A 21356-nucleotide genomic window follows, 5' to 3' on the forward strand; every position below is an offset into this window, starting at 1 on the left:
TTCTTCTTGTTCGTGCTACCTCCCAAGACGTGGTGGCGATGTGGAGAATAAGACGGTGTGTGTCGCGACGGGAGAAACTTGGATGGGCCTTGATTTATTTATGGAAGGACCCTGCTTTTTTCTGGTTGTCTCCTTTTCCCGCGTGTGGCTGATCGTTGATCACCGTTATTCCTGGTGATGGGCTTAGTAGAAACACTAAGGGTCTGAGGCGTCGTCCGAATCTTAAGCCGCGAGACGGAGACGGGAACTGATGGTTCTGGACGAGCTGCTAGGCAGTTTGGCATGTTTCTGGAAGGGTTTCGCTGAGGATCTTGGGCGATGACGCAAGTCTCATGGCCGTTTTAGCCGTTTTTGCCAAGTGTGAAGCGAGTCGAGTTCGCGTGCTTGAGTCGGGCTTACATAATACCGTTCGGACGTTGGCAGTGACAGCCGCCAAGCTGGAAGAGGCGTCGGGCCTCATCAGATGGCCAGGGTCCTCCCCAGCCTCTTCCATATCCTTTGAAAAAAAGACGACGGCATGCCATTGGAATGCCGACTCGAACAATTGGGCGGGAGGAATGCTCCTGCATCAATTGGATAGGCCAAGCAATGCCAATTCCCGGAATTCCCTTCACCTATGTTCCAACCACCCGCCGCCGGACGCTTGGCTGTGACTGGAGTCTTCAAGGTCTGTCCCGTCCGCGTCCGCATCCACGGGCTGTCGCATACAAATTGCTAGCCATTTGACTTTTTTTTCATTTGGGTCTATGCAGCTGAGGAAAGCGCGGCTCCTTTAATGCGGTAGAATTCTTTGTTGCCTTCTCGATCTCGAAGATGCAGTCGTCCGGCTTGGTCCTCAGAGATTTGGAGAGGAGACCTCTGATATCTTCCTAGGGAGACTCGCAGGAACTCGAGATGGGTAGCACCTTTAATTAGTACATTGAATACCTAGTCGGCGCACTTCAAGATGATTCCCGCTCCGCCTCGACCTCCCGAAAAAGCTCTCCCTCTCGTGCCCAAGGTCTGAGATATCCGATCAGGAATCCCTCGGGCGCATCCTTGCGATCCTTGCCCAGAGAATGCTTGGCAGACCCGGACTTCACACCCAACCATCCAACGACGGCCAACTAAAACCCAAGCCCGTTTGCTCTTGCCTGCCCTCTGCATTCTGGCCTCCCCGCAAATGCCAGGAGAGGCTGATTGTTCGACTTCCATTGGATCGTCCGGGCTTTGGGCTGCAGTGACACTGGGGACCATTTCCCATTTCCATTTCCATCCCCCTCCCATTCTCATGCATGTTCAAGTTCATTCGTGTGCCACCGACGACCGGTAGACCGCCCCCGTCCATACATGTTCGAGTTCAACCACCCGCCTTCTCTTCTCGCCAATCCACCCGCCGCCCGCTTCTTTTCCCCTTCCCCGGCCAGGTCGGGCGACAGCCAGTTCCTTTTTTCTTATTGTACAGAGTACGGATACCTGCAGTGACCTGCCCTCGCTGAACATCTCTTTTCCCGCCGCTGGAACAAGTCGGCGGTTGGTTGGGAAGATCCCGAGATTCAAACAACGACAGCTCACCTCGAGTTTTCGGAGGCCCTCATCCACCCATCGCTACACTTCTCTTCTCTTCACCTGCCTTGACCCTTCGTCGCCTCACTCCCGGCTGAGCCGACGCGGTTGTCTTGATTGACCTACCGAATGTAACACCACACAACGGTCCGAACAAAAAAAAAGATCTTCGAAACAAAAAAGCAACGAACCCGAGCGGCACTGCGAAACGTTTCCTCCACCACGCCGATCCGATCTCCGGCTGGCAATCGTCGTTCTCACGACCCCCCGCACCGGAGCCGACGTTGCAATACCACCACACGAAACTCCCGACTCGCCGGCGAATGATTTCACGATAGACCGAGAAAAAAAAGACAGCATCCCCTCGAACCTCATAAACCGCCCAGGCGAGAACATCGCCGCGCCCCAGCATGGCGCGCCCGCGCATCCCCGCCCTCTACGGCATCCTCCAATTCTGCCTCCGCCTCACCCTCGTCGTCTTCGAAGTATGCGCTCTCGCAGCCCTCATCACCCTCTCACGATATGGATTTGACTTCCCCATCGGATACGTCACGGTAAGCTCCCCTCAACTCTCGCAACTCTCACTTTTTGTTCAGCTCTGACAAGTTCATCTGCAGTCCGTTTCGGGCATCATCTACTCCATGGCCGAGATGGTAACGCTAGCCAACTCGACCGGCCAGATCCCGCGCATGCGCACCGGCGCCCTCGTCGTCGCCGACTTCGTCCTCTTCGTCCTCGGCCTCGTCGCCTTCTTCTACTTCATCATCCTCAACGGCTGGCGCAACGGCAGCCCCCACCGCGAGTACAAGGCCTGGCGCGACGACCCCCTCCGCGTCGAGAAGGCCACCTGGGCCCCCTGGTACATGTGGCTGCAGCTCATCGCCGCCGTCCTGCACTTCCTCTACATGGTCATGCACTGCGTCGACGCCTGCAAGGAGGGCCCCGTCCAGGAGAGGAGGCGGCGCGAGAGGCGGAGGCAGAGGGCGCTGCAGAGGGAGAGGGCGAGGGAGCGGGATCTGGAGACGGCGGAGGTCATGACGCAGCAGCAGCCGGTGCCGACGACGACAACGACAACAGTTACGCCGACGACGAGTTAGCGATGAAATTATGAGTTGTCTGTTTGGTTGAATTTGTTTTGGTGCTTGGTGTTTTGGAGTTAGGAGACTCTTGGATATTGCATGATGGGTATGACATGACGGGCCTGGAGCAAGTGCTGGTCTGGGCCCCGGATGCACATGGCAGCTTATGATTCGAGCACGGCGAAGGCTTTCCCCGAGAGACTACAAAAGGTGCGAGTGCTTGGATTCCCAGACGGCCTAGGAATGTCACATATGGACTTTAGGCATACATTTGCATACAGTATGGGCTCGATACCCCCCAGGAGAATCACCAGACGACCGTTTTCACGCGTTCTACCATCGTCCCAAAATTGTTGACTCGTCCTGATTGTTGAGTTGACGTCCGTGTTCCCGGCGGTCACTTTCTCTCAGCTGAACCTGCAATCTGCGATCCGAAATCTGCATCTGCGAAGCTCGGATGAAGTTTGAAACGCCGGGTAAGCAGCTGTTCCTGGCCGATGCTTTCTTTAGCACCTGTCAGAAAGTCAAAAGAGGATCGCTCCTCATGCAAGGGGGTTGGGTTGTAATTAGTGTTCCGCCAAAAGGTAAAGCAGCTGTCCCTTTGCCTCTTCGACTCATTCAGTCTCATTCATGATACTCAGCTAAACAGGTCGAGCTTGCGTATATGATTGTGATTCCATCGCTTGGATGTTCTCGAAAACGCTTCTGCGCCGGGGTCAGACCGTTCGTGGGCCTTTGACGGGTGACACGGATGCGACTCGCGGACTGACTGATGATGGGTGCCGTGGGCTAATCAGACAAAAGTGTCTCGGGAGTCCGGATCAGATGGGTATCGGGGATCCGCAAAATAGACCACGCCCAGAGTTCGTATTTCTCTTGGGGGCTTCTCTAGCCACCTATCAATCTGCTCGAACAGCTACTACCAAGCGGCTTATTCGTGTTTCCCTCAAAGAGTGTCGTTACGGCTGCGGTTCATGATTACGCGTTTCATTATGCGTATCTATCCATCTACACATCTGCGCCAAGCCATCATGGCCGGCTAGTCGACCCTCCTCCAACTCGGCATACCTCCCTCCCCTTCCCGCCGCCAACCCATCTCCCCTCGCCCTCGAACTCCACCCATCCCCTCCTCCCCTCCGGCACATCCCACTCCACCGTCGCGACGCCGCCCTCGACCTCCCACCTGGCGCTGAACCTGCCCAGCTTGGTCGTGAACCCGGCCTGCGCGGCGTCGAGCTCCCCGAAGACGGGCTTGAGGCTCCACTCCGCGCCCGCGGGCCGCGTGACGCGGAGCCCGACGAGGTACTCCGTCAACGTGCTGGTCGGCCCGGAGCTCCAGCCGTGGGCGTGGGAGACGTAGCTCGGGTCGTCCGTGTAGCCGCGGGCGCTGCGGTACCCGAAGGAGCCGTCGACGAGGTAGCCCTCGATGACGGTGGACTGCGTGCCGTTGGGGTGGGCGAGGTACCAGCCCCAGCTGTCGCGGATGAGGCGGAAGGCGCGGTCGGGGCGGCCGGCGACGAAGTGCGCCTCGAGCTCGACGCTGGTGATGAAGGGGGAGACGTTGCCGGGGAGTTCGGGGGAGGCGGGGCCGATCGGGGTCCAGTTCTCGGTGAGGACGCGGGAGATGGAGGAGGCTTCGGGGGAGGTGGGGGGGACGACGCCGAAGGCTATGGCGTAGCTGTTTGCGTCTTGCGGGTAGAGGGTGCGGTTTTTGTAGCCGTCGATGAAGGCGCCCTTTTCGGCGTCCCAGAGGTGGGTTTTGATTGCGGTTTTGAGAGTCTCTGCGCGGGAGAGCCATGTTGAAGTCAGATTGGTGGTTGAATTTGAGGGCGCGAGGTCTGCGAGGAAAGCACCGGTGGTGAGGGTGCGGTAGAGGAGCATGTTCGGGGCGCTCCCGTTCATCGAGTTGATGTACCGAGCCCAGTCGCCTGTGGCCGTCGCGTTGAGAATTCCCGTCTCCGGGATGATCTTCGCGTAGATGTAGTCCATCGCCTTCAGGTACGTGGCCCAGTTCCCGCTCAACCAGTCCAGGTCACCGGAGAAGAGGACGTAGTTGTAGGCCCCGATCATGGTCCACATGTGATACGTGTCGCTGGTGGCGTCGAGGTAGGGCGGACCCGCGCGGGGGAAGATGCCGGAGGGCTGCTGGAAGTTGAACATGGTCTGGATGGCGTTCTTCGCGCTCTCGAGGTCGCCGGTGGAGACGAAGGCGGAGGGGACGGCGACGCCCATGTCGCCGGGCCAGATCCAGCGGTCGCGCTTGGCGCCGTCGAGGAGGAGGGAGGAGCCGACGCCGAGCCAGGCGTCGTTGAACCAGGAGCCGTTCCAGACCGCCTCGGTGAGGACGCGGCCTGTTTCCGGGGGCGCGGCGTTGGTCTGCAGGGTGTAGGCGCCCGAGTACCAGATCTTGTTGAGGAGGTCGGAGGAGGAGTGGAAGTAGCCCTGGTAGGCGCGGAGGTTGGACCAGGTCGGTTGGAAGACTATCTCGAGGGAGATGTCGTCTATGGACAGACTCGGCGTGGTGGTCGAGTTTGAGGTAGAGTTCGTCATGAGGTAGAGCGTGAGGTAGCGAAAGCCGCCGCGGAGTTGAGGAAAGGGGACGGTGTAGGAGCCTTCGCCTGGGGTGGTGATGTTGTGGAAGAGGGCGCCGTCGACGCTGATGAGCGTTTGGTTTGGCCCGCGGTAGTTGCCGTTGGAGTTGTCGGAGTACTCGCCGATCCAGTTCTTTGCTTCTGTCCAGGCGAGACCGAGAACTACTGGGGCGTCACCGGTGAGGGTGTAGTTTACGGTCGTGATGCCTCCGACAAGGACGCCAAAGTCGAAGACCAAGGCCGAGCCATTGCCCTTGAGGGTCGAAGTACCTGGGAATTCGCTGATAACATTGCCTGTTGAGAGGGATAGCACAGACTTCGGTCGAGCGGTGCGAGAGTCTGGGGCGTAGATGTTCGCATCCCAGGGACCTGGGAACGAGGCTTCTGTCGGATGGGTACATGTTGCGTTGCGCCAGCAGGTTGAAGCTAGCGTATCGGCGATGAGGACTAAGCCTACGAGGAGGGATCGAGGCGAGGCCATCTTTGGTGCGTCGAAGGCCTGAGACGTCAGGTAGACCTGGTGTCAAGACCTATGGGACGTTACCAGCTTTAAGAATGATGCATCGCGAGGTGCTATGCCGAATAACGTGACCCGATCCAAGAAGCTGGGATTCGAACGATGGTACCTCAGTAATTAGCCTAGGAAAGCAACCCTTGCTCAACCCTGGCTGGAGCCCCTCAATGTCGTTGTCATCGTCATTTGCAGTCCCTGGTTGGTGAAAGACGGCACGAGGTGAAGTGGTATTTCCCGGTAGATGGGGTTCGTCTCGGTCACCTCGGGCCAAAGTTAGGCGGTGGATTTCTGCAGCTTACCAGCCCATGTTGCCTCTGGAGAGGGGACTCACTGGTTTGACTTGAGCAATTTCCAGCGAGTCAAGGCTCAATTCTGGGGAAAGCGATTTTGGTTCATGCCTTCAACCCCATTCTGTAAGCCATTGGCCCAATGGGAAGGGAATGCCCTGCCCGGATTGTAAAGGCAAAGACGTCGGCAGAGACGGTAGGAAATGAGTAGTCGAGGAGCAGGGTCACGCTGTGAGGAGTGCGGGGTGAGGTGGTGGCTGGACCTTCCCGGGGTTTGTGGGGAAACCTGGAGAAGGTAGGGGATGTCTTTCAGAACCCTGGCCGTTCATCTGATCAATTCATCTTAGGTTGTTTTTCTGTATGAGATGAAATATACTCTCGATTGGATCAGAGAGATCTTGAATATCAGAGCATACGTGAAGTCTCAGGGGTTGATCCACACTCTGTCTTATTGAAACCTAGGTGCGCGGGATGTTCGAGGGGAATTGCAGAACACCACAAATGTGACTTCAATGTCGTTTGCGATCTCACCTTTCTTGATTTTACTCGACGTAGTTAATATCCACGTGAACAAAGATGATGGTTAGAGCCAGCCAGAGAATGTTTCACAACACGGATGATATTAGGACTCTTTCCTGGCTGTATCTTAGTTGCCTGCAGTCATCTTACGGCCCAACCTTGCTCCAACAAATCAGGTATCGATACGTCTACACAGCAAAAGGGTGGCAGTCACAGCCTGATCTCGATATTGTTCCGAAATTCCCAACAGTCAATCAATGAATTTTCCGATTCTGTCAGCAGCCTGCGGCCTTCTCATGTATGACAGCAGCAGCAACCTTTCTTCCCTCACTCTTCCACGTTATCAACCCCGCTCGGCTGTCCTTCTTCAAAACAGCGACAACCTCACCCGCGAAATCCATCTCCGGCCAGGATGGCAGACCTCGGCACAGTCGTCGGCGTGGTGTCACTCTCACTTCAAGTCTTTGAATATGTGCACACCTACGTCGACGCCCTGCAGGGCCGGAAAGAGGACCTCGCGTCCACCACTCGTCACTGCGAAACCATGCACAGACTCTTGGAACAGACGAAGACCTTGCAAGAAAAGTATTCGACGTCTCCCAACCTTAGCAGCGTAGCAGTCAAGCAGGCCGTGTCAGCGACCGTCACGGAAATGACGCTGCTTCGGGACCTGGTTGCTAAGATCGCCCCCGACCATTCGCAACCGAAGTCGATAGCGGGGCGGTTAGACAAGCAGAAGCAGCGCATGCTCTATCCATTCCGACGACCACACTTGGAACAGCTCGATGAGCGATTGGCCAGGGCTAATGAGGCTCTCCAAAGCACGCTTCAGCTTGCAGTGTTGTACGTTGTATGTTGGTCCACTGGGCTTCATCGTCTAACCTCTTTAAAGGGAAACAACGACCGAGACCGGTGACTTTCTCAAAAACGTCCAGATGGACCTAGAGTCATCCCGCGTCGAGATGAGCGACAAGCTCGATAATCTCCAAGACATCTCCAAACAGGGACGCAACGCAATCAGTGCTTCGCACCAAGAAACGTCACTCATGAGGACTGAGCTGCAGCTTTTTATCCCCCGATCGACAAGCCAGGCACATGTATCTCTAGAAAAAATACAGAACATTGAGAGGCTTGTCGACGGGAGTTCTTCGCTGATTTCTGAGACACACCGAAACACCCTGGCACTAAGGGAGAGCGTGGACGAGCTTACTATGATGTTGAAAGACTTGAGAAGCCCGACTGCGGGGGTCTTTTGTCAAAAACTAATATCCAAGCCTTCCACGCTCAAACTCATATGCGACCAAGAACGGGCTGTCACGGAATCTGGCCAATTCGCTGACAGGGAAACTAATTTGAAAGACATTTATTCCAGCCTCTTCTCTTGTTCATGCCACCAGCGCCGACGACGCCAACGCAAGAGACACCAGTTCGGGCGTGCTTTCCTAGCCCAGGAGATCTTCACAGACAACGCGCATTCTCCCGGCTGTCCATTTTTCGATGTGTCTCAGTCTCAGACCCGTCAGTCCCTAGGGATTTCTGTGACGATGTTCCGCGCCGCGGTGTCTGTGGCTATGACCTTCACGATGAGATCGTCGTCAGGTGCAGGTGGTTTCGGAATTTGCCCGTCCTTCGTTTACTATCCGGTCAACCAGAGATCACCAGCATTACATGTCATACACATTCTAGAGACATCTTATGGGCACGTTGGCAGCCAAGGCTTCTCACGAATACTACAAAAAGGCCTCGAAGTTTTGCGCTGGACTTTTAAGTCGAAGAGGGCGTCACCTCTCGACCGCACGAACTATGGTGCGAGTCTACTCGAAGAGCTTCTTCATACTGGAGTTATAATTTCCAAGTCGCGAGAATATCTCAAAATCGTGGCTACGGTGGCTAAGTTTCTCGTTACTGCCGGAGTTCCTCGAGACAAGGAGAACGATATTATGTGGCATGTATTCCAGTTTATTTGCTTTTACGCAAGCTCTTAAGATAAGATAGAATACCACTGACCGTAATTGAGAGCAGGCTTCCATGGCATTGGGTTATCTCTCTGGCTGGTGTGCACTGTGACTGGTATACTGAAACTTGGCAACAACTGTTCGAAGTTTGCTGGGTTGACGACTCCCCCCCCCCCGCAACCGACGGGTCTTACAGCTATGATTGTTGGACACCATTGCATTTCTGTTTTCAAGAGAGATTCTGTCATAGTCTGAGTGACCGACAAGTGGAGTGTGAGTGGGATTTCCCCCCCTTCTGTGACGATCACATTAACAGTAACCAGTGCTTAGGAACGATTTGCAGTTGGCCATTTCTCGTAAAGATACAAGTTATCTTCTCGATATCCTCAAAACTCGGCCTTCAAGTACAGAATTCTGCACGAAAGATGCCTTCGGATCCACGGCATTGCACATGGCAGTGGCATGGTTGGATGGATTACGCATAATACTGGATCACATTGAGAACTCAGTTCTCGACGAGCACGACAACACCAACACCTCTGTTGTCCAATGCGCGATGGGCCTCAGTCACGACAATTGCTCTGTGGACACGACTCTTCGATGTTCAGATTCTTGTTCCTGCGTCGATGCAGTCGTCCTGCTTCTGGAAGCCAAATGCTCAATGTTCTCCCGTGACAACAATATAACGAACTTTGAACTAGCAACCACTCGATGCCAGGAAATATTCATTCATCACCTCAAAAAACGGCGACAGGAACTAGCTAAGCTAGCTTTGCTTAATCTGCATCCGCGGGATATTGCCAGGTTCAACTTAACATCACCATCGATACTGGATTACTACACTACAGAAGTAATCGCAGCTTTGGAACGTCGATGTGTTGATGTCCCCCGTTGGCTTCGCACAGGGTATCCGTGTAGTTACCACGATTTGCGCAGCCGTATGGAACCATGCGCCCATTCGGTCTATGAAATAGTAGCATCATGCTTATTGGACCCAATTGTCAACTTGGATAGGCTTTATGCAGCGGGCTTTGTCGATACCACTAGCACATCGCCATGTGGTATAGCTCCGGCCATGCACACCTCCAGGCCGGACACGTTCATCTGGCTTGTGCAACATGGTGTTGGTTTGTTGACTCCCAGGGCACCTGCAGCATACCGTGTCACGGGGTATCGAGCTGTGCATCACTTGTTCTTTTACCACTTGCGCGTGTTGAAATCACCTGATCAATATAGACAAACACAACGTCAACATGAGTGTATCATGCAGCTGAGTGAGCGACTACAAGGCCATTCCTGCGAGGACTGCTGCATATGTGGATGCTCAGTAAGTGGCTGCCATCCCTGGACGATGGTATGGAAACGGTTGCATGCGCTGGGTGCATATCTGTCATCACGGGAAAACTTTGAATTATTAGTAGAACGCCGCGATGAATGTTTGAAAAAGTTCGAGGATTTAGCGGATGTACCAGCTGAGGTTAAGGCTATTGCTCTGCGAGCGGTTACATTTGACGCCCTCCAGATTCGCCATACCTGCTGCGAGGACGGCCTGAATAAACCGGGTACGGACGAGAACGAAGTGAAAGAAATTCGAGAGGAGGACACTGTTGAACTGGAGCGACTTGAGAAACTACTGGTTGAGTTTGAAGGAGAGCTACAGCGGCAAGGCTGCTCCCTTGGCCAGTTTTTTCGAACATACTGGGACGATCGGATGATTCAGGTGTTTCGAGAGAAAGATGAGCAAACTATCACCCAAGAGAACCTAGCGGGCGCCGCTGAGTTAGGAGTTCGTCTGGACTGTGAAGAGACAGGACCTGTGAGTCTGTACGGCTCTTTGTATTGGCAAGAGCCGGATTATTGGATAGAGAAGCTGGACGATTTGATGGAGTGAGGATTTATTTCAAGTTGAGGCGTTTGGTATGTTGTGGCGTTTGGTATGTTATGGCGTTTGGTATGTTGTGGCGTTGTTGATCAAATCTGCGGTTTACTTGGGCTCTACCTTTTCCATACGTTCTTTCGTTTCAGTAAGAGAGTATCGCGGCTTCCTAAGCTAAATTGACATTCAAGCAATCCAGACGCGACCGGCTATTTCAACAGCAGAACTTGTTATTGATATAACACGCTGTTTTCGCTGAATAGTTTAAAATGTCACAGGTGCCATCCTTCCATTGCGCTACAAATCGCTAGTGGTACGTCAGCATGGAAATGGATAACTCTATCCGTCCCTGGTCGTCCTATTTTGGCCATTTTCCTGCCCCACGAAACTGAGATACCTCCAGGCAGCCTCTAGGATTGAAGTTGCTCATCTGTTCTACATCTGATGGGCTACTTTTCTCCTTGCTCATACCCTTGACTATTATGGCAGTCATTCGATGTGCACACCATTGATGACTTTTACTCACTTTTGGGCTCAGACGCCGCATTCTAGAGAACAGTTGAGCGACAAGAGGCGGGCCCAATATAAGCTCCAACATTTAAACTGTAATATATGAAGATTGCAGTTGGACAATCTACAACTTTGAAACAGTGACTTCTGTCTTTCCACTTGACAGATCGACTTGGTATCCTCCCCTCGTCTTTGTGGCGCCAGAGACCTCGAATACAGCCCCTCCCGTAGTCTGAGAAAGCCAAACAATCGACGAAGACGCCTTCAGAGCCGCCTCGGAAGCAGCTTGGTCAACGCTGAGCTTCACAGTCTGTGCCTCTCGGTCATATGTCACAGTTGCAATAGCACCGGCACTCAAAGAGATCTTGAGGCCCAAATCCGCCACGAACACCCGGCGACGGACCGCATCTCTCGGCTCAGCAATCACCGCTGTATCGCTAGACTCAATGACATTGCCACCGAACACAACCTCGCCGTACTTCTCCGTGTTCACAATGTAAAGAGTCTGCCCGAGACCGAGACCAAGGAACCCCAGACCGTAGTCGCCGGTGTAAGGGTCCCATTCGAGGTGCTCGGGGAAGGAGTGGAATGCCGCGGACGGGAAGCCTTCCTTGTCGATGTTGCTCAGGGGGGCAGTGTTTCCGGCGAAGGCGACGCGGATGGCGTTGAAGTCGCTCGGGTGGCGCTCGTAGTAGTGGAGCATGGGGAGGGAGTTGAGGCCGGAGCCGTAGTGGTGGATCTGGCGCTCGGTGCCGGTGTGTTTGGCGCCGTAGTTGAAGTCCCAGTATCGTCTAGCGTTACCGTTCCAGCCCCAGTGGGCTACAGTGGGCATGTAAGCCGTGATACTGTTGATGGCCTTGGTCGCAGTACTATTGAGACCGAAGTAGCTGATCATGTTAGCTGGGTCAGTATGAATATCCAGAGAACGTGGCACTTACTTGGTCCAGTAGTAGACTCCCTCCTGACCAGTGCTATCCCAGGCCATTTCGCTTCCGAAAGGTACTGCAAGAGTCTCCCAAAACTCAGCCCGGAACTTCATCGACTCCTCGAAAGCAGCCGCCTCCTGAGTCATGTTCTCCCGCTTGAGATCCTCAAGCAGCTCTGCGAAGACCGTCTCCCCCATCAACCCAGTCAAACCATAGTCACAGTCGGCAGCACCATCGGCCAAGCAGTACTGGACAGTATTGAATGCTTGGTTTAGGTACCAGCTCCAGTCCTCTCGAGTCTTAACATCCGGGTGATCTCTGGCAACGCGGTACATGGACCAGTACGCCACCACCGGATGCACGTAGTTATACGCACGAACCGTGGTGTATGCCCTCTCCTTATTCCATGCAGCCCATGTAGTCCAGTCAAAGTCGGGGTTGTATGTGTAGTTCACAGCATCGGGCTGGTAGAAGAAGGTGCTCGCGCGGACTGCGAAGGAGTCGGGCGGCTGAATCGTTCCGAGGACGGTCTCGTGGATGAACTCATCGAGGACCTCAACCTCGCTTGCGACGGGCTGAACGAACAGCTTCGTGGCCGCAGCGACGTACGCGCCGGTGCCTCCCTCGTCACTCAGACCTGCGATCCAAACTCGGTAATCTTGCTCCACAATGGCGTTCACTTCGCGGTCGTAACCCATGATCGATGGGGCACGTCCGAAGGGGTCGGATTCGTCCGTGAAGTGTGCAGCCGTAGTGAGAAAGTGGCCCAGATCCGCAACAGTCTCAGTAGCGGCTTTGGTGATGAAGTAGTGAACCACTTGAATCTTGCCATCCTCGTAAGTGATGGTGATCTTGGTTCTGCCCCAGGTGCCTTCCGTTGGGGTCAGCAGGTAAGGCGAGCCCTTCGCTGCCTCATCCTGCTTCACTGTGAAAGCACCAGAGTCATCTATAGACTTGACGGGGGAAGAGTGCGTGAGGTAGAGGCGGGCAGTGAGATCTGAAGGAACAACGTATCCCGGGATGCCCACCGCGAGAGGGATGTTGGACTTCTCGACGGCATCTTCGATGGTTTGGATGCTCTCGGCAGCAACAAATCTGAGACCGACGGAGTATGTCTCACCGGCCTGCAGGGTCTTGGAAGTAGGTGTGTTCCAGGGTGCACCGCCCTTCCACTCATTCTCAGCCCACGCTTGTGAATGGATCATCCACTCATAGTTACCCTCGTAAGTCTGCGACTGGTAGTAGAAGTCGCCCTGCGGCTCACTGAGTAGTCTCCATGCTTCGAGAGGGCTTGATCCGAGTGGCGCAACGACAAGCGCGTTGCCTGTTCCCGTCACAGGGGAAACGCGAATGTATCCGGCATCAAGTCCAATGTAAGGATCCGCAAGAGAGCACTTCTCTTGGATATTCTCTGCCGTTCGGGTGTTGAAGACGTTGTTGATAGTGACGGGAAGGCCAAGGGATCCAAGTTCAACCGTAGCGTTGGCCGTGTTGGTCACATTGATACGCAGCGCGAGGCCTTCGCCCTCGGCCAGCCATTCTCTGGTGACAGTCAATGGCAGACCGCTCGGCAATGTTGGGCTCAGGTCTGCACCGGCGATGACTCCAGCGTCGAGGTTCTCCAAAGCTGTGACTGGGCTTCTGGTGCTGGCGGAGTCGACATCGGTCCAGTTGTTGCTGCCGGTGACCTTGAAGCGAAAAGTGACATCTCCGATGAAATGCGCGCCGGTTGTATGCGTCAGGTTCGGGAGGAAGTCGGAGGGCAGAAAATCGAAGCCAGATCCGACCTTGAGCGAAGCGAGTGTCTGGGAATCGCGAACTATCTGGCCGGTGAACTGGCCAGCTTCATAGTCGATGAAGCCATTGCCAATACCAAGGTTATCGTCGTTGGCCTGAGCCTTGGCAAGCTTTGCAAGAACCAGTGTCAGCGCTGGCACGAAGCCTGGGAGACGGAGCATCTTGGAAGACAAGAGTCGCTATGCGCAAGCTCTGTAATGCACAAAAGTTGCGACGTTCGTACCTTGCATGCATGTCGTACATCGAACGGCGTACCTTGCCTCTTAAGTCTTCATCGTTATTGGAGGTAAATCACCCTTGCCCATCTGCACTGCTCCCCCATTCGCCCGCAAAGAACTGCCGTTTGGTGACATCAATGAGGCATCGTTCCATCGGCTGTGGAGGACCATCTCAATCAAGAAGCTCGGGAGGAATTCATGCGAAGGAGAAATAGAACATTTCGGGGAATCACCCGATTCCTTCGGCTATTAGCAAATGATCGACAGGCGCGTCTCTATAATATGACCGGGGTTCTCGCTACACCTTCATGTAAGGTACCTCGCATGCACTTGAGCGGAGTCGTAATCATCATGTGGGTGATATCTTTTGTGCTTCCCCTCAAATTTCGACTGCTATCTGGTGAGGTCACCTCGGAAAAGCGGCCGGGATGTTGCTTCCTTTCAATCAACCTCAGATGGGTGGTTGCAACCTTGATCCACTGGGAGAATCTGGGGTCGGATGCTCGTGACCACCATTGACTGAATCAACCTTAACTTTAGACTTGAAAAGCAACAAGAACTTCCTTTTGCCAGAATTCTGTCAATAAAATCAGTGTGATGCTACAAGTAGGTATGAGAAAGATTTTAACTCCTCTCCGAGTGCAACTGAAGATGAGGAGGACCGGTAGTAGATCTCGTCAATTTCGTGAAGATGAGCCAAAGTAAAAACGCCAGATAAAATGCCCCACGAGCCCCCTCAAACCAGATCTAGGGTTGTTCATCAAGCACCGTAAAAGACATCCATTCATTATCCTCCCACTCCATTGAACTGACCACATCGATGATCTGTTGCGCCGTCAGATCCTCTGCCTGGCTGCTGGTTTCCTTCGTAAAATCAGGATATGCTGGCGCTGCGTCCGTTTGTACCACATCTTGAAGAACAGAAGAGGGCTCGGTCTGCTGCCACTCCGCTGTCTGAACCGCGTCGACTACACTGTTGGCGTTCCCCGACTGAGAGGCGAGGAATTCGCTGAGCATTTCTTCCAACTTCTGCATTTCGTTTCTCCTGAACTCGGCGATGAGATTTCCACCAGCTACCATTTCCTCAAGTATGGCATGCGACTTTTCGAGCCATGGGGATTGACTCTCTATCAAGCGAGAATCCACGGCGCGGGCGACAAGGAGGGCAACTGTGGATACGAATAAGGAGTCGAGGTCGAGCGGAAGGAATGTTTCTTGGACAAAAGTCAGTCTTCGATAGCAAAAGAATAGTGCTTCAATACTCCATGGACTTACCCAGCAGGCCCTGTGCTCTGAGGCGGTCGAGGATGTTGAGGATCTGAATGGAGGATTCTGCGCACATCTGCACAGGGTTCCGAACTTTAGGAGATGCGATCAACGAGTCTGCTTCAAGAGGCGACTCAAATCGCTTGATGAGGCAGCACAGGAGGAGAGGTCTCGTTGCGAGGACGATGCACTGGGATTTCGTCGTCAGTGAGAGAATGGGCTGGCACTTCAGGCATTCTTACCTGGTAGTACAGAAGGTGTAAGTGAGCAGACAGTCGAGAGATACCGTCAAATCTCTCATCAGCATGCAGCGGGAAAGATGTCCGCAGTTCATCGGCAACTGAAACGATACTTTGCAGAACTGCTTTGGTTCCAAGCACAAACCTCTTGTTGAGTCTGCCCGTTGTGCCATAGACGGCTGAGCCGAGTCCGTTAGCAAGAACTAACATGACAGACCGTAGAGAAGATTGACTCACTGCTGCTGATCTCGGCAATGATGCGAGCAAATTTGATCTGCATACTCAAGGCCGTCGTTCGTTGTACGGACCCGGAGTAGGACGGAAGCTGACAATAGACGCCCTCGTCTAACGTAGACTGTGGTAACCCCATTAACGAGCTCATCTGACGATCCAGGACATACACTGTCCACCAGATCTTGCGACATCTTTGAACGAGTTCGGGTCCCAAATCCATTATTGGCATGTCTGTATGCATTCCGTGATTCATTGCCATGCTCTTCGCCTGCCCAATCTGTTGAGGTGTTTGTAAGTTATCTTAGGCTGTATAGTCTCTGATGGACTTACGAAGTTGTGTGATGAATGCCGGAAGTCTAAAGCTTGGTAGTACCAAGCGATAGAGCACAGGATTTCGGAGGATAGTATGGGTTCCTTGCATAGTGCAGTGACATCAGGCAACAGCTGAAGAGCTCTTACAAAGAAGTCCGCCCCAGCTGGCCTCTTGCCTTCGCTCTTCCGCTGTATGAGACTCTTTCCAAAGGCGAGGATGACAAGGAAGTGAATATACCAGAGGCTGGTGTCTTCTGCCCTATCGGTGGAAGACTTGGCATAGAAGTTCTGCATATTGACCATGAACTCGTCCACCTCAAACAGGTGAAACATTTGGCCGCAGTGAAACTTCACTGCATTGATCAAGAAGATGGCGTAGTCGATGCTGGGTATTAGTCGACTGTCCAAAGCTTGTGTAGTCCGAGAGCCGTCCCATCCCAAGTCGTAAGCGCATCCGTCGAACAGCAAGCTGTTTGTAGGGAGAGGAGATTGGTAGACATGTTGATGAGTGACGCTGAGTACTTGGCGTGAGAAGGACCAGTTGGATGAAGGAGCGAGAAAGTCTACATCCAAGTTAGTTTTGGAACATTGCAAGAAACAAGTCCATCTTACAAGCCATTCCATTGGACGCCGATAGACAATACCTGGATGGCGTTGCCGTAAGCGGATTTGTCAAATCTGGCCCGTCGCCATCAGGTTGATTCCTCGGCGGAGAGTCTCTTCGGACTGCCTCTGGGCTATGATAGCTGTGCCTCCGGTGCTCGTCATATCGTGAGGCTTCTCCGAATTCATCTGTTTATTTGTTAGTGCGAGCCCAAGCCCGTTAAAAGACTACTTAAACCGGTACCTTCTTGGTTAGCAGCACTCTCAGCACTGCCTTCACCTCTTCTCAAGCTTTCCTCTGCAAAGGCTCTTGCTTGAAGGCGTTCTAAGCGTGCGATCTTCTGCTGTAACTCTGACAGGTACCTAGCGTAGTTGATGTCAGAATAAGCCCTTGCCCAAGGAAAGTCAGCGCTGAATGACATACCCTTGGGTGACCATAACCTTGTTATCGCGCTCATCGAATATGCAGGTTAGCCGCCGCTGAGTACAGTTGTTGCACGGATGCAATCCCGAACACTTGATCTTCTGCCTCCGACATCGCGAGCACCTGCCGACAGAAGCGCCAACCGTCAGCACATCTGATCAAGACGAACATAAACCGCCGGCTACCCACGCATAAGATGATCGCTTCGTGATCCGTCGCTGAGTGTTTGAAGACTCCATCAGGAACTACCGCTTCCAGAAACATCAACTGTCTTGGTACAGCCATCACAGGTGGATATCGGGAAGGCCAACCGCTCGAGTCCCCCAGATATCCGTAGTTTCGAAGCGGTGCGGGGTCGGAGACGTCTCCTCATCGGCTCTCCCGCATTGCCTCCTGAGTCAATTGCAGATAAGAGATACGTACTGATACGAACTGATAGGACCGCTTATCTAGGTAGATCCTAGGACTAACTTATCTCCAGATGCCTTTTCGAGCATTTTGTCGTGTCATTAGGACGTCGGGTGGTTGGTGGGATGCGGGGTGCATATCAGTCCGTCCGTGCCGCCGATGGTTGTCTTGGCCATTGGTCCGTTGCCGGCCGGGCATCCCCTGCCGATAGTTCGACTGGCAGCTTGCAGACACGCGTTGAACCCCCGAGTTGGCGTCCATTTTATGGGTATTGTTGGCCTATTTGGAAGGGCCAGTGAAAGAGTAATAAGCAGGGGATGGCTGGATACTAGCCGATAGTAAGCGAGAGACATCAACAAACGCGAACGACTCAGTTTAAACGACCAAATTAGCGAACTTAAGAACCCAAGCCATTTGACTCTCGACAAAGCTTTCTAATAGGGAATGCTGCTAGTAGAAAAAGGCAGGTATAGACTGTATCTCCCTGGTGAATAGTAACACGTCAAACTAAACCTCAACTACTTAAATGATTAGAGGATTTAACTAACTGTTAAGTCTTCATGTCACTATTGCTCAATTCAACTATAGGAAAGTTCTGGAATATGTATAACAGTGATTATGTATTTATGATTGTTTCTTAAGAGTTAGACGAAGCGGCAACTTTCTTATTGTACTACAAGAGTGAACTGCTGAGTGGTGTTGTGGTCTCAGCAGTGAAATGAGTCAACCGCGCGCAAGTCGTAAGGACAAAATCATCTTCCTGAAGTGAGAATGGAAAAGACATCTTGTGTCTGCTGGGTGTTGACAACTCGTTGATTCTAGTCTACTCCTGCCATACTATGCACAGAGTCTTATGGCAGGGTAATGTGCCATAATTTCAATAGACTGAGACCTAATTGAACTAAATTGCAAATTATTTGGGAGACGAAACAATGGATCCTCTTCAGTCTCCAAACCCAGAATCAACTTATCCCGCATATCAATGTCTGTCAATTTATAGACAAGCATTTCTAGTCAACGATTCTTATTTGGAGTCGCAGGATAAAAGAATGATTTCTGTGACAAGTTGGCAACTCACTCATGAGAACCACTGGCGTCGCAATTCTGGCATCTTCTCTAAAGCCCATAGCAAGTTACCAATCTTATATATAAAGCCATAAATTACCGCGGTTCCTACACTGTCTCAACATTCTCAGACGTTAGACAAATCATCCCATCAGCGTTTCTCATAAAGAAGTATACAGAGCGATTGTGTCAAAGTTTCAAACGACACAATGGTCATCTAAAGCTTAGCCCCAAGAGAAACAATTTGGATATATCCTAAACTAGAGTATTGATGAGATCTGAATATGTATATATAGTGACAAACAGTCCAAAGTCTTCATAACCTTCTGGCATCTTTCTTTCCAATGCATTCTCAGTATACAGTTCACAAAGAGATGACATCACAAGCACTAACATAAAAGTACTACACAAGCCTTTAAATCAGTCACCTGCCCGTGAAAGACGCAGTTGGAGTTGCATTGGACTGCAAACTCGAGCCCGTCCCTTGACGGCTAGTTACTAGCCCCGTCTGTTCTAAGCCGCACTTGATTCACGAGGAGGCATTATCGACGGTCACCATGACGACTCGGTTTTCTTCAAACCCTTCTCAGCTGGCCATGGGTGCTTTCTTTCCAAAACCAAAACGTGTGCTTGCCCTCGAAAATATTTAGTCACCCACAAAACTTTTCACCTTCTGCCAGTTTGGCATCATCATCAACTTGCCATCGCCAAACCTCGTCTTTGGAGTCCGCCTTGAGCTGAAGGCGAGGCTCTCATCGCATCGAGACGATAAAATCGCGACGATAAAATCGCGACGAACGAAACCGGTCGCCTCAAAAATAGGTTTGTTGATGATTTTTGCTTGCCCCGATCGCTTGGCTGATGTACGTAGCTTTCAGACCCGACTCACGACGCAAGGAACAGCGACTCTACCATCACCTACTAGCACTTCGTGATGGACGGCCACATGGATTCGAACGGCGGTATGCTCCCGGGACAGAGCTTGTCACACCACCCCAAGCTGAAGCCCGGAGAATCCTTCTACGACGACTACGATGTCTATTGCACCGCTGTGCATTTCCACTTCACTACTCTTCATATGGCTGGCGCCTCGTCCTACAACCACGAACCTGACGCCGAAAAGGCCAAACTTTTTCGTTTCTTACTCAAACATCTCGAAGGCTTCACCTGGCACAATCTGAATCATGAGACATTCGGTCATTTGGCTGTTGCGTTGGCGAACGTGTTTCACACCAAGTTCGCTCAAGGCCAGAAGTTCTTTTCCGCCGACGAGAAGAGACGCGCCCAGAAGTTTTACCGCAAATTGCGAGACGTCAGATTTGCGACAATGGCTGGAGAGAACGGCCAGGTCAGTGTCACAGGTTACGACATGCCCGATCCTCAGATGGTATCAACTCCTGTCAGCCTTCCCCAAGTTCCTCATCTGTCCTCTCCAGCTGCTGTCCACGACGCTTCTCTCGTGGCCTTTCCAGCCAACTATCACGGGGGTTATCTAGCGGCCTCTTCAGACACCGGCCCCGAGCTTGCTCTCGAGGCGTCTAGAAGCACCAGTCCCGAACTTGCTCTCGCGGCGTCTCGAAGCACCAGTCCTGAGCTTGTTTCTCCAGCCTCTTCTCCCATTGTCGTGTACTCGGACACCGAGCCCACGTCGCCCACCTCGCCCAGCTTTTGCCGCCCACCCGCAGACCACCCGATCTTTGGCGACGAGGGACCCATGAGAGGAATTGCTTACAAGTTGAAGAACAAGAAGAAGTCTTGGGTCGCGAACCCAGACTACGCCCACCTCAAAAAGGAGGCTAAACGTCTCGGACACAACGGTATCGCCGTCGGCTCATGGTGGCCTGCTCAGTCAGCCGCCGTATTCAACGGAGCCCACGCTTCCTGGTACTCGGGTATCAGCGGAACATCTCATGATGGTGCCTACTCAGTCGTCAGGTCAGGCAAACCCGACCTTCTCGACCGAGACAACGGCGACGTGCTTCTCTACTCCGGATCGAAGACCGGCAACAAAGCCCTCTTGGCCTCCCTAGAGAACCAGCTCCCTGTTCGCGTGCTTCGTGCAGCCGACACCGGCAAGGACATCACCAATGTCTGGGCTCCTGTGGTCGGCATCCGATATGATGGACTGTACCGCGTTCATGCTGTCCACGGCCAAGTCGACGGCGATGACAACGGCAACTCGCACTTGCGGTTCGAGCTCCACCGTTTGGGTAACCAGTTGGAGTGGGCGACGCTCATGGCAATCCCTGACCAAGAGCAGCGCAAGATCCACGGGGAGATGAAGGAGGGATACTAATGACAAAAGGGCATGGCGCCTTGTTGGCAGCTAAAGCTCGTTGAATCACTGAGGGGCCTACATAACTGCTTGGCAAAGAGCCAGTGGACTGGAACTGGCTTTCTCTTCCGAAGGTATGCCTACAATCTCGAGAGGAAAGGAACTTGGGCTGACATCGCAGGGAACTCGACGAGATTGCCTACGACAGGGCTTCGCTCGGATTGGGAGGATCATGATACCTGCCCGCAAAGCTTATGGCATGGATGAGCAACATCCTATTGGAATGGTTCGACGCGGTTGAGAGGACGGATTTGGAAGGGATGACTTGCTTGAGGACACAGTACAGGGGCCGGATGCAGGCTCGGGATGCCCGATCGATAAGTATCGGAGATCGGGAGGCACCCCGAGGCAACGTATGATTTGGCGGATGATCGTCACTATGATAATTGGTTGCTGGAAACGCGGCAGCGGTTGCTGGACATTGCAAATAGGTCAATAGGGAATTCGTTTAGCACACTTCTTGGCAGTTCATGGTGATTGGGGCGGCTCGTAGCATACCGGCGACGTCGATGTTAAGTGAAGCTCCCCCGCAACAGTGAACCGCAGGCTGTTTCTCCGCATCTACGCAAAGCTGCCCATTGTGACGTCATCCAGACTTGCAGTTGGCTTCGTATTCTACATGCAAGTTGATTTTAGGGATGAGATCCGACAGA

At 52.9% G+C, this 21356-nt stretch overlaps 5 protein-coding genes across 5 annotated transcripts; 3 read left to right on the forward strand and 2 right to left on the reverse strand.

Moving 5' to 3' along the window:
- Positions 1 to 1955: 1955 nt before the first annotated feature.
- CkaCkLH20_07905 (uncharacterized protein) lies at positions 1956 to 2642 on the forward strand (the record flags this gene model as incomplete). The annotated part of the gene is made up of 2 exons (XM_038890621.1): positions 1956 to 2099; positions 2163 to 2642. The coding sequence occupies 2 exons, from the start codon at positions 1956 to 1958 to the stop codon at positions 2640 to 2642; spliced, it is 624 nt and encodes a 207-aa protein (XP_038744229.1).
- A 1011-nt stretch (positions 2643 to 3653) lies between these two features.
- On the reverse strand, positions 3654 to 5696 carry CkaCkLH20_07906 (glycoside hydrolase family 78 protein; the record flags this gene model as incomplete). The annotated part of the gene is made up of 1 exon (XM_038890622.1): positions 3654 to 5696. The coding sequence occupies one exon, from the start codon at positions 5694 to 5696 to the stop codon at positions 3654 to 3656; it is 2043 nt and encodes a 680-aa protein (XP_038744230.1).
- A 1251-nt stretch (positions 5697 to 6947) lies between these two features.
- CkaCkLH20_07907 (uncharacterized protein) lies at positions 6948 to 7981 on the forward strand (the record flags this gene model as incomplete). Its single annotated transcript, XM_038890623.1, has 3 exons — positions 6948 to 7378; positions 7428 to 7555; positions 7908 to 7981. 3 exons carry the CDS (start codon positions 6948 to 6950, stop codon positions 7979 to 7981), a joined length of 633 nt encoding a protein of 210 aa, XP_038744231.1.
- A 3019-nt stretch (positions 7982 to 11000) lies between these two features.
- CkaCkLH20_07908 (uncharacterized protein) lies at positions 11001 to 16201 on the reverse strand (the record flags this gene model as incomplete). The annotated part of the gene is made up of 7 exons (XM_038890624.1): positions 11001 to 11763; positions 11815 to 13709; positions 14631 to 15031; positions 15093 to 15273; positions 15326 to 15501; positions 15560 to 15833; positions 15887 to 16201. 7 exons carry the CDS (start codon positions 16199 to 16201, stop codon positions 11001 to 11003), a joined length of 4005 nt encoding a protein of 1334 aa, XP_038744232.1.
- Positions 16202 to 19302: 3101 nt separating this feature from the next.
- Positions 19303 to 20664, forward strand: CkaCkLH20_07909 (putative YDG/SRA domain-containing protein; the record flags this gene model as incomplete). The annotated part of the gene is made up of 1 exon (XM_038890625.1): positions 19303 to 20664. One exon carries the CDS (start codon positions 19303 to 19305, stop codon positions 20662 to 20664), a length of 1362 nt encoding a protein of 453 aa, XP_038744233.1.
- Positions 20665 to 21356: the final 692 nt, after the last annotated feature.

This window comes from Colletotrichum karsti (genome assembly GCF_011947395.1).
Source record: "Colletotrichum karsti strain CkLH20 chromosome Unknown Scaffold25, whole genome shotgun sequence".
NCBI classification, from domain to species: domain Eukaryota; kingdom Fungi; phylum Ascomycota; class Sordariomycetes; order Glomerellales; family Glomerellaceae; genus Colletotrichum; species Colletotrichum karsti.